This window comes from Patagioenas fasciata, chromosome 9 (assembly GCF_037038585.1).
Source record: "Patagioenas fasciata isolate bPatFas1 chromosome 9, bPatFas1.hap1, whole genome shotgun sequence".
Taxonomy (NCBI): Eukaryota; Metazoa; Chordata; class Aves; order Columbiformes; family Columbidae; genus Patagioenas; species Patagioenas fasciata.
The window spans coordinates 6877836-6889982 of NC_092528.1; the positions used below are offsets into that span (position 1 = coordinate 6877836).

Below are 12147 nucleotides of genomic sequence, written 5' to 3' on the forward strand. Positions count from 1 at the left end.
GTTTATGATGCTGACAAAACTTAGAACCAAAGGATTTCAAAACCAGGTAAGCCCTTGCTGAGCACACAGGTCTGATGGACAAGAGGCTCAGGAAGGCTCCTGCCATTCCAAAATGCAGAAGCCTTTCCCTGCTCAGAGCCCTGACCTGGAAACCACCGATCCGAGGAAGGAGGACTAAGATTATTTGATTCACCCAACATGTTACGGAACTGCTCTACTCCCTCAAATTAGGAACTGTTACCCAACTCAACTCTGAGGTCTAAATATGAACCTCTCAGATGGGATTTCTGTCCGCATATCTTATAATTTACATTTTGATTGATACAGAGTCATGATCACAGCAATACAGGAGACCTGTACCCCACAGTATGGTATGCTAGTCGGGCTGTTCCCATTTGCAATAAGCCTCAACCATTTCAGCTCCTTCATTCTAGTGACAGTTTGTTCTGTTCCCATCTGCCACCTCCCCTGTGCTAGGGGAGAAACTGGACACCAAAGGCAGAGCATGCTCTGCTCTTCAGCCTCCAGTAACCCCTAAATACACATGTATGTGACTGACTGGGACATTACTTATTCCCGAACAACATATTATATATATATATATATTTATAGTTATACTCACACACATCTATTTATACACGCACACACACTCATACATTTACACATCTATACATCTAAATGAGAAAAGTATAAACGCTAAAGGACATGTTTCTGGAAATATAAAATTACTCCTAAACAAAAAGACATAAAAGTTCATGTAGTCTGCCCATAGAGAAGCAATAGTACTGCTATTTGGTGGCCAACTAGAGACAACCTTCACACCCACATGCAGGAGCAGAAATGCTTGCCAGTGTTTTTCATCTGGCATGATGAAAATGTAGAAATGAAGTAGTTGGTACAATTCACGTGTTCAGCAAAATTCTTTCTGACTCTTGACTGCACCAAACATGATGGTGGTTGGCTCTACAGTGCAGGATTTATCATAGAATCATTGTGGTTGGAAGAACCCCTCAGGATCATCAAGTCCAACCATAACCCAACCCTAGCACTAACCCATGTTCCTAAGAACCTCGTCTAAATGCCTTTTAAACACCCCCAGGGATGGTGACTCCACCACTGCCCTGGGCAGCCTGTTTCAACACCTGACAACCCTTTCCATGAAGACTTTTTTTCCTAATAGTCAATCTAAACCTTCCCTGGTGCAACTTGAGGCCATTTCCTCTTGTCCTATCACTTGTTACTTGAGAGAAGAAGCCAATACCCTCCATGCTCCCAGGTCCTTTCAGGCAGTTCAGAGATCAGAAGGTCTCCCCTCAGCTCCTGTTCTCCCAGCTGAACCTCCCAGGTCCCTTAGCCACTCATAAGACCCGTGCTCCAACATTTCTCTCTGCAAACTCATAAAAGGGCTGCACAAGACAAGAACGGTTACATGGAAAGCTGGGAAAAAGCATTAAAGTCTGCTTCCCTACTCACCTTGCTGCTGCAGTTTGTAGTCTGTGGAGTAAGCCTTGCCTATGATGTTCCACACGGGCCTCAGACAACCAAAAAGTCCCTCAAGAAACCCACCGCTCCCGCTGCCTGACCGGTTGAACTGGACTTTAACATCGTCCGCCCCGCCGTTGCTCTCCCCGTCCATAGCGCTCCTGTTGCCCTGAGGAATGGCTGTTTCCGACTCGTCCTGCTCCCGCAGCTGCAGCACGCTGTTCTCAAACTGGTCCCTGGAGTCCTCGCTGATGCTGGTCAGCACGGCGGCCGTCACCGGGCTGCTCACGTTCTCCATGAGGTCCGTCTGCAGCAAGCCCTTCTCGCGCACGTCCTCTATGAGCTCCGGGGACGGGTGGTTCCCAGTAGGTTCATCGTGTAACCTACTAAAGTCTTTATCTTCACAGAAAGCTTTGCCCATTGAGTTTGGAGAGGAAGACAAGCTCAGGCGCTCCTGAGTGCTGGCCATGATGCCGTGAGTGTGCATCAAGGAGATGGTCTGAGTCGGTGCTTAGAGAATTAGTACAACATGATTCAGATATGACATGGGGACCCAGTACCTGAAACGAGAGGAAAGAGAACAACTTTCAAATTTTTATTTAAGTGTTTTCACTACGTGCACTTTCACAGAGGCGAGCTGATAATTAACCAGACATTCCAGACAACTGCTGATACTTAGTAAACAATTACTGCCCTAAAAGAAGTAAATAAATTATTCCAACAGAAACTCCACTCTCCCAGCACTCTCAGTAACCTACTGAAGGAATTGCCAGGGAAACAAACACCACAAGTTTTAAACAAAAGCCTGAAGGCCAAAACCCTGAAAGACTCTCGGCAGCAAAGAGCAGTTTCTTCATGGTTCCTATAGCATTTATCAGGATGAAGCTGAGCTCCAGGTGTTTCCCCACTCAGGTAAGGTCTGAGCCCAGTCTCTGGGTCTGGAACAGCCCACGACCTCTGGATTCCTCTGCAAACCCTTGAGACAAGATATAAAGAACCGAAGCGCAGTGACACAGAGACCCCGAGCCCACCAAGGGACAGTCAGAGCCCCACATAGTTGTGACCACCCAGTTTAACGCTGCCAAGTTCAACCTAGCAAGACACGTTACATTCTCTAACCACGTAGATGTCACCCTAATAAACAACTGAGACTTATGGAGCTCCACAGGAACTGTATAATCTCCCTCCTTTCACAAGCACCTCGTCCCACCGCTCTGCTTCCACCCTGCAGGAAGGGAAGGCTGAAAACGGAGGAAAAAGATAAATGCATTAATGGAAACTACTTTGTTAAAAAGTAAGATCAGTCACATTGGGTGCAAAGTCCCGGGCTCTGCAACAGCCCCAGGGGAGGAAGAAAGAGGCGGTCAGGTTGCACAGAGCCAATCAACGGGGAACAGCTCGGCTTCTCAAGATGAGGTCATTGGAGATCAGACCTTCAGCCCGAGCTATGAAAAGCTCCTGGGCTTCGGTCCCTCTCCACACGGGAACAGCCAGAAGCCTGGTTTACCTTCCTGTATTTCTGCCTGATCACATGGGGAACGACGTATAGGCTGCAAACTTCATTCTTTAAAAGGAATAAAAAGGCAAAATAAGCGAGGCAAAAATTGCAGTACAGTCCATACTAGTAAAGGAGATGAATCAGATTTGTCCGGGAAGCTCGAGCTGGTTGCTCCTGACCCACCTGTGACCAGCGTTACAGCGACTGATCCCCCAGCGACTGCAGAAGTATGGTTACTACTACTAGTAGCACTCATATGAACACAGATTTTGTTGTCAATATCAAGAAAAAAAGGAAAAAGTTTCAGACCTGAATAGAATTTCAGAAAAATAGCAAACCAACTACAATTCATCCCTCCTGTGCATTGCCCCTGCTCATTTCCAAAGGGACAAGAGAGACAGAAGCGAACCACGAGCAGCGTTCCTACAGAGGAGTCTGCTCGTCATTACACAGTGTAGTAAGAGATGCAAATAAAACATCAGCCAGTTTCACCTGCAAGGAACCCTAGGGTAAGAGCCAAAATATGATTTGGGGTAACAGCATCCCAACAGCATCTCAAATTTAAACAATGGGAAGTGCATTAAGGACTAAATCGGACTTGGAGAACAAAGTTGTTTTGCTGGTACGCAGTTCTCAAAATACATTATCTAATAGAGGCTTGTATTTCTTTCAACACAGTTTTCTGACTTCACCATCACAGAATCATTTCACAGGATCATCGAGTCCAACCATAACCCAACTCCAGCACCAAACCATGTCCCTAAGAACCTCGTGCATGATCATGTAAGATTTAACAGAGAAAGAACAGCTTTTCCTGTACATTTTCCTGGTTTCTACACCGAGAATCCCTTTTTCTGATGGAGTTCAGACAAGTTGTGTGCATTTTCTGCGCTGTATAACAGGCTGATCCCAGAATCACAGGCACATTGGCTGGAACGTATCAGGACCAAGCTCCGTCCTACCTGCCGCAGGGATTCACAACACAGCTCGGAAACCCCCGATTTGGGGATGTTTGGCCTGTTCTATCAAATCAAATCGCCTTCTCCCTGCTGTCTCGTATGTCGCTGTATCTGCTTCATAGGGAGACGAGGCATGCAAAAGCTACAAACTATTTTCAAATTGGCATTGTACAGCCTTATTTAGGTACTTATATAAGCAGCCTGATTTTTTGGAGGTGTAGTGAATTCATGGTTCTGAGAGCATGAGACAGCAGCATTTACTTTAAAACAACTTGAACTGGTCCAGATATATTGGTGGGGAATAGAAGTCGGTTAATACCACAATGCATCAATGCTGACTTGTTGGGGAAATTAATTTCTAAAATTTTCTTATAGTACCGTAAATTCTGCAACGTGCACCTTCTTCCCTCAGCCAAATTTGATTGAACACAGACAAATTAAGTTGCCTTCGACCTCGCCATCTCCTCAAACAAAGGGCTGAAGAGCATTTTTCAAGCTTTATCATCATGCCTCCCCTCTTCTTTTGGTCAGAGCACCAAGATTTGGCTGAGATTGTTCATGCTGAGCTCTTCCCAAAAGAAGAAATCTTAGTTTCATTTAACGCAAACATTTTCTTGAAAGTTTAAAGTTTCATTGTATTTAACTTGTTTGCCGTTTGGGGTGTTTATGATCTATATGTGCCTCCTCAACTCCTACAGTGAAGAGCATAGTCAAGCACCGTCCTGTTTCTACCTGAGCGATGCTTCTGCTGGAGCAATCTTCACCTCTAAAGCGGGAAGCCCTGTGGTGCAGGGGGATTGTGTGCACATTTAAGATACTCCCATTTCACAAAGCGCTTCCACAAAAGCAGACTCCAAGGCAGACCCTCCGAGTTCATGTACCCTGCAGTTTGAAGACATGGCAGAGCTAAACAAGCATCTTGCATGGACCGTAGTGGAAGTTTCTCCTCTTCTAGAGAAGCAAATCACAGCACGCAAATAAAACGTTACTATACTGTAGAGGCTGTAACAGTACAGAGCGGTTGCTGCTCAGTTTCCAAACAGCACAAATATCCAGTAATATTAAATTAGCTTCCTTGAAGCATTATTTTCTATATTACCCAGTCAAGCGTATTCTATGCTTGCACTTCCAATATACAAAGGAAATAAAAGCAACAGTCTGACCCATGTTCAAGGGTGGAAAAAAGAGCAGCTGGCAGAAACCAGCCAGCTGATCCATGGCAAATATCAAGGCCAGAAGAGATTCCTGTCCATATCATTCCTTACATTCAAGCCCTGGAGTTCCCTTGCTTTTTTCCTGGTTCTCGGTGATTTCCTTCTGGCTGCATTAGGTACAGCAAGGTAACTACACTGAGAATAGGGCTGCAATTTATGTGTATCACCTCTGGACTAGAGCAATACTGCTGGCTTGGAACAGTTCTTTAAAACATCCCAGAATCTAACAAAAAAAAAGAAAAAAGTGTGCTTATTAAGTATAGTTATCTCACTACGCGTATCTTGTAGCTGAGCTCTCGCAGCCCTTGTGATTATGTCTTGATTTCTACATGGAATTTTGACAAGAGGTTGATACACAGTCCTCTCCCATCCTTTGCCGCTCCACACTGTACAACTTCAGTGGAGGAAAGAAGCGCCGGGAGCTGCTGAGCTGGCACTACACCTTCTGACCTTCGGGCTTTGGAATCGCTCGATTTTATTACACGCGATTCCAATAAACTTATTCTCTTCCTGGTCTCCTGGTGAGGGAAAAGCTGTCTGAGTGGATCAGATACTCCTCTCACACTGCACTTTTATGGTTTGACATGACTGGGAATATATGTTTGTGTTCTGCATAGTTGTTTTGAACACAAACTGTAATAGCAGATTTATTGACAGAGAATAAGTTACACACCATCAGAACGCAATCTCTTTGTTTTCAGGGGTTTTGAAGACATGTTATTCAGAGGAAGGAATTGCAAACAAATATATCATGAAGATCCACACAGTATTGTTCTGCCTTTCCCTTCTGCAGCTGAAAACAAACCAACCCAACAGAAAAACCAACCACAAACAACTCTATCTTGTTAGGTTTTCAAAAAAGAAACTACACTATTGAGCTAACCCGCATTAACTCAGTGCAGTCCAGCCTACGTTATGGGCTAATCTTTAACTATGGAGCAGGCCAAGGCCAAAGCTTGGCTTTCTCTAACCAATCGGCCTTTGTCCAGACACACGGTTCCTTCAAGGCACCATGTTTCTTCTCCACCACAACGTGCGTCCCACCTCGCTCCCGCGAGAATGCTCGGCCACGATCCCGCCTTACAGTTACAACATTGCCAAAACACCGTTCATTTCTGATAAAACAGATGGAAATTTTTTCATCTGACCCACTTGAGATCTTGAGGCTGTCACTGCAACAGCTCCAAACACATTTATGCGTGTGCCTGAACTTACTCTACAAGAAAACAGCAGATTTATCTGGGAAAGCCAGAGTGTTGTAACACTGGCTTTTTTGTGCCTTACACTGTTCTTCCTGTCAGATAAATACTACACAACTTCTGTACCTCCTAACCGCAATATATACTCACAGTTCCTTTCTCCAGTAAACATTTGGATGCTACAACACAGGACAACTACCTGTTGCAAACATCATAATCATCACCTGAGCTGCGTAGGAGCAATTGCTTAGGGTTCAAAACTATCACGATCATTCTAAAATGTTAACTGAATATTTTAATATAAACATGCATGTTAGGGGTGTAAATAAGTTGTATATAGCTACGTTCGTATTATCAAACCAGAAGCTTGAATTGGTGTGTCTGCTAATTTAAGTTAGCCTTTATTCAATATATTCACTCTGTCCTGAAACAGGGACTCATCATTTTTGGCAGAAGTCATTTCACGGTTGCAATATACTTTTTTTTCTGTCGCCGTTTCAGTGAGAAAGAGAACTCTGTCTAGCTTTCCGGTCTGAACCCTTTCTGACAATGACAAAAATAGTTCGGTATACCAGCCAAGAAATATTCTTGCTGCCTGAATTGGAGCTCTGTGCACAGAGCAGCTGGGGGGTCGCTCTGCACCTTGTATCTTCAGCTCAGTCCATCAGAGCAGCAATGAGTGTCCCCGGGACTCCAGCAGAACGTCAGGTCCATCAGCACCTCCAAAGCCCAAGAGCAGGACCTGCGGGCAGCAAACCCACCCAGTTCCCCAACCTGCAGCTCACTGACTCTCCTCCAGTGGTATTTTTCTATTCTACAGCCCACAAAGTATTTTTCCTGGGCAAATGCGTCAAAGAGGTTTTTTTAACCAGAACACTTTGGCAGCCACCATGTTGTGGCAAGGAGTTTTGCAGCTTAACTGTTTGTTGTCTACGGTAACGCCAACTATTCTTCGCTTTGCATCTCTCATTTAATTCCTTTCTTCGAACACGGTTTCAGCGACACCTGAACCCTATTCATGTGAGATTTTATGAACTATCCCATCCTCCGCTCCAACATCTTTTTTCAAGTCTAACAATTCCCACTCTACTTTCTCATTCACCACACGAAAGCTGCTCTGTGTCTTTGATGATCTCCCTCCATCTTTTCCATTTCTCCTATATCACCTTAATCAACCCCAAATTTGACCAACAGTTTTACCATCCGACTTCACAAGAGCCTTCCAGAACTCTCTGCAGTTGGACTACATGTTTATTATCCTGAACACCTTATTTCTCTGGCTCCACAGCCTAAATGCTCTTGTTTCAGAATATTCCTAAATGATCTGGGTAAGGGAAGAAAAGGTAGAAAGTGTATGAGTAGTGCAATCCTCAAAGCAGAGCCGTATGACAACTCTTTTTAGAGAAAAATGTTTCAACATTATTGTTGATTTATCCCTATTCTTATTTCTTATCCTTTCACCAATCATTTCTCTGCGAGAAGGGTGTCCCTGTTATTTTATAGCTGTTTAGTTTCTCTAAGAGTCTGGTAAGTAGTCTCGCCGAGATTCCAATGGATCAACCACATCCCCTTGTCTGACATCCTCTTCATCCCCTCCAAAGAAATCAAATAGATTCCCAAGGCCTTACCTCACCTCTAAAGAACATGAAATTTGTGCATCTGCACTGGCTCCCAGCGTAGGAATGAATTTCTACCTCCACAAACACTGGAGAAATATTTAACTAGAACTCCTTCAACATAAGGTCACAGATTTGTGGGGGAAGAAGTGTTTGATTTGGAAAAAGAAATCAAGCATCCACTTCTTTCTTCTTCTTTTTTTTTTTTTGGCATGAAGTACAAAGAAAGAACAAAAATCACTTTTGTGAACAAGGCAAAAAGCAAATCCACCCTTGTACTCAGGGAGACCTCTCCATCCGACTCCAATGAAGGCGAGATTGATTCCCGTTTCACCTGCTAGCCGGCTTTGCAAAGCACAGCTTGTGAAATAAGCAGCTTACATAACCGCGTATTTCCAGCGCTACACACATAAACGCTTCCTCTATCCTGTAGAAGGTATTTTTGGATCTGCTAAAATGCTACTGCGTTCTCTCAGGGCTTTGCGTTCTTCTGCTCAGAAATTGCATAATCTGATGCCATAGGACATCGGTGATGTTGCATAAGGACTCGTATATCCGCTGCAGGATCCCGGTCCTACACGTTTGCGGTGTGGAGCAGCCCCTCTCCGTGCTCCTCAACTCAGGCCCTTGTGTTTGGAGGAAAGGATAATCTATCAGGGGGGTGGGGGTGACAAACCACAGACCATAGTGCTGCAAGCATTTCATCTCCCAAAAAAGCGGTTTAACTTTTTATCCCTAATTACTACTTCTGTTTTCCCCTCACTCAGGTTGTTTGCATGTCTTGAGCTACGTGCATACATTAAACACCAGAAATTTCATATACACTGTTCTGACATCTCATTGACAACTGATACCCTCCAGCACAGGCTCATCAACATCATTGTAAAACATTTAGCTGGTACAAAAGACAGACTAAATGCTGATTAGCCTTTTGTATTACTGAATTACTATTGGAATTAGTCTTAGATCGAAATTTAGAAATGACCTTAAGTTACACTCTTCTCTTTCATCTTTCCAGCTGTCTTCATAGTATGAATCAACTTTAAAACCCAGCCACGGACTTCAGGCTCTGCTCCTTTTCTCTCCTCATCCTTCAGAATTCTGCGCTTCTTTCTTACCTCATTAAAGATCCGTGTTGTAGTACTAAATAGCAATAACAGATTACGGGATTTAAATTCAAATATCCTACAACCACAAAACCCAGGAAAAACTCGAATTCAAGTTCCCAGACTCTTTACAGCCTCTTTGACATTGCCACATTGAAGCCATTAAAATGTTCCAGTGTTGCCAAGGAACAGTACCTTGTAATTTCCCCCACTCACAGAACTGAAACATCGTATTTTCCTCCAAGGACTAGTGTTAAGATTAACTAATATCTGAAAGGTCTTTGAGGATGAAGATCAATATCAAAGTTCTCTTTTCAGGAATCCAGTGAATGAATCAAACCCTCACTATAGTTCATGTGAGGCATCAAACCAGTCTCAGGTAAATTCACTCCCATGCTTGTTCTTATTTTTGTAGTACGTATGAATTATTCAGTATTTGCAAAGAACACCTGACATGTAAAAGTTACACACACAAACTTCTCAGCGCCAGCAGCTTACATGCTTCATACTCACTGTTAAAGTCACTAAACAACTCAAAGTCCACAAACTACTGGGGTACATGCGGCGCTTTGGCCTCTATCAACATTACCAGAGTGCGTGGACCCGATGGGAAGGGGACACCTGAAATCCAGCTGGAAATCTCTCCGATGAGAAGCGACAGGAGTACTAAGTTGTATTTACTAAGCACCATAACGTTTGTAGGAGCAAAGAGGATTACTCCTCAACAGAAGCCAGCACGATGACTTGCTCAGGAGCCTCTACTAAGCCTGTATTACCGACAGAGTAAGAGCAACATCCCAGAGGTGTGATCCTGCTCTTGGACCGCTAGCGCTTGACGCGATGGGAACGCGATCAAGTCAGCACACGCTACACGCAGGCACGGCCTGAAGAACCGCAGAAGACCCTCTGGAGGCTGTGTTCCTGATCTTGGTGTCCTCCAGAAGGTAACGGAGCCACGGGCTGGGGACAGGAAAGGACAAGCATCCTAGGAATGAAGAAAATGTCCACACAGAGAGACCTCCATTCCTCAAGCCCACTAGGCTGGAAAAAGCCCAGCCTCCCACCCACGGCCCGCCAGGACTTTCTCCTTCCTCCCCTGGTGCTGAGCTAGCGACTGCTCCACAAGAACCAGCACAAACAATTCCAGCTTCACCCAAGGGCTATAAAACCCCTGTACTTTACCCAGAGACATCTATTCTTCGCCCTGGCCTACACCCAACTGTTGTTAATGCCTTTGAGCCCGCTCCGGCGACCGACTTTTCGGTTGAGGTTGTAAACAGGGAAAGAGGACAGAGGTCAACATGCACGATGAGTATTTATAGGGGTGGGAGTAAGTACACCCAGTGTTGCTGCTCCCGGCCCACCTCGGCATTTCTCCCGCAGCTGCCAACTTGCTATTCAACCCAAAGCAGCGTGTGCTTTAGGTGAAGTGTTTACTCCTCGCTCCCCAAGACTTGGGAGTGATTCACTGTAAAGTCACAAAACCAGCAGCCTACAAAAGACTAAAGCCCGTGCACAGAACGTATTTGCCAAGAAGGGGTAAAAATAAGAAGTCCTATAAGCTGGCCAGGGCTTGCTGAAGCGTCAAGCAAACCTCTGAGAGCTTCGGTCTCTTCTGCAGAGGGAACATTGGCCTCAACTGACTCATTTTGATCCAAATACGACTGAGAAACTCACTGGAAGTTGTCAAATCACTGACACTGCTGCCGCCTTCTTGCAAACCCGGGATCGCAGGTGGGAGCTTGGCTTAAATGCCCAGTGCACGGCCAGGCTTGGCTGGAGGAGGAACCTGCACCAATTTCAAATCTCTTCATCTGACCAATGCCAGCCCTTTATTTTTATCTTTACATATGAAAGCTTTATTTAAAGAACTCTGCCATTTTGAGAAATCCTACTATTTGAAATCCACTGCACACACCTCAGTTGCAGAAAGCCTGGAAGGAGGATCAGACATGAACAACTCCAGCCTAATCAGACCCTGTCTCACATCTGCTGTTAAAGAAGTCATAAGAAAACAGGAAATACTGTAAAACATTTCTTATCCTGCCACCGCTTAGAGCAGAACCACATTTTGATAACTACTGATCGTGAAACGGCTTACCTATGAAGAGATGTGCAAATAAATCATTACTCAATTTTCTGATCCACTGGAGATAAGCCACTTAGCAAATCTTTACAACAGGAGACAAAAAAGGAAGGTTAAAAATGCAACCAGAAGAAAACAAGCCAAGCATTTTCAAATGCAAGTTCACCTCTAGCTGAGAAACACTAAGAGACCCCGCCATGTATTCTGTGCTCAACGTTATTTGCTAACTCCAGGCACAGGGGTCAAAATGAATGCCAGCTATAAATCAAACTATCAGGCAGCAGGGGACAAAGACAAATCTGAATGACAGGACCATTCTAGATCAAAGAATCACACCGGAGGTCCAAAATACAGGAAATAAAACTGGTGTTAAAGCAAAAACAAACAAACAAAAAAAGCCACGACAGCAAAAATCATGATTTATTTGTTTTTCGCAGCCGAAGTCTGCTACAGAAACAGGGGTTTCAAAGGGTCGTCTCTAGAAACAAAAACCCGCATACGTTCGGGAACACAACAAAAAGGGTGGTAACAAAAAGTTTTAAAGCGATGACAAGTTTAACCTCCCCATTCTAGGATGTCCCAGGATGGCTGTGGCTGCACGCACAGCGGTTACTGTGGAAAGTGCCCACGTTTGCCACTCAGAGCAGCTGAACCTCTCATTTCATTCATCTGTTTGGTTTTTATCGCAAATATTTTCTCCCTCAAAATGATCCATCAGAATACATTCCTTCTGTTGAACAGACTGCCTATTGATAAAATCAGTATATCCAAACACAGCGGCCTGATGTCATCTTTCTAAAATACCCAATTTTTCATTTCCTTAAGAGAGACATGTGGCTTGATGCGACCGAGCTATTGCTGTACCTAAACCGCCCCCAAAAACCAAAAATAAGAGAGCAGCTCCACACATTTCATTGGGAGAAAACATGACATCATGGCCCATTCAGGTAAGCACCAAATGACAAATCTTGCCCCAGTGAACAGTAT

General features: G+C 44.4%; 1 protein-coding gene across 3 annotated transcripts in view; it reads right to left on the reverse strand.

Annotated features, from left to right (window-relative positions):
- Nucleotides 1–12147, reverse strand: part of MAP3K13 (mitogen-activated protein kinase kinase kinase 13) — a 69343-nt gene that overhangs the window by 22978 nt on the left and 34218 nt on the right. For all 3 annotated transcript variants that reach the window (XM_065844743.2, XM_071812379.1, XM_071812380.1), the window contains one exon: nucleotides 1474–2042. In XM_065844743.2, coding sequence (XP_065700815.1) covers nucleotides 1474–1969 — 496 coding nt within the window. In that variant the 5' untranslated portion in view covers nucleotides 1970–2042. The remainder of the gene's footprint in view (nucleotides 1–1473; nucleotides 2043–12147) is intronic.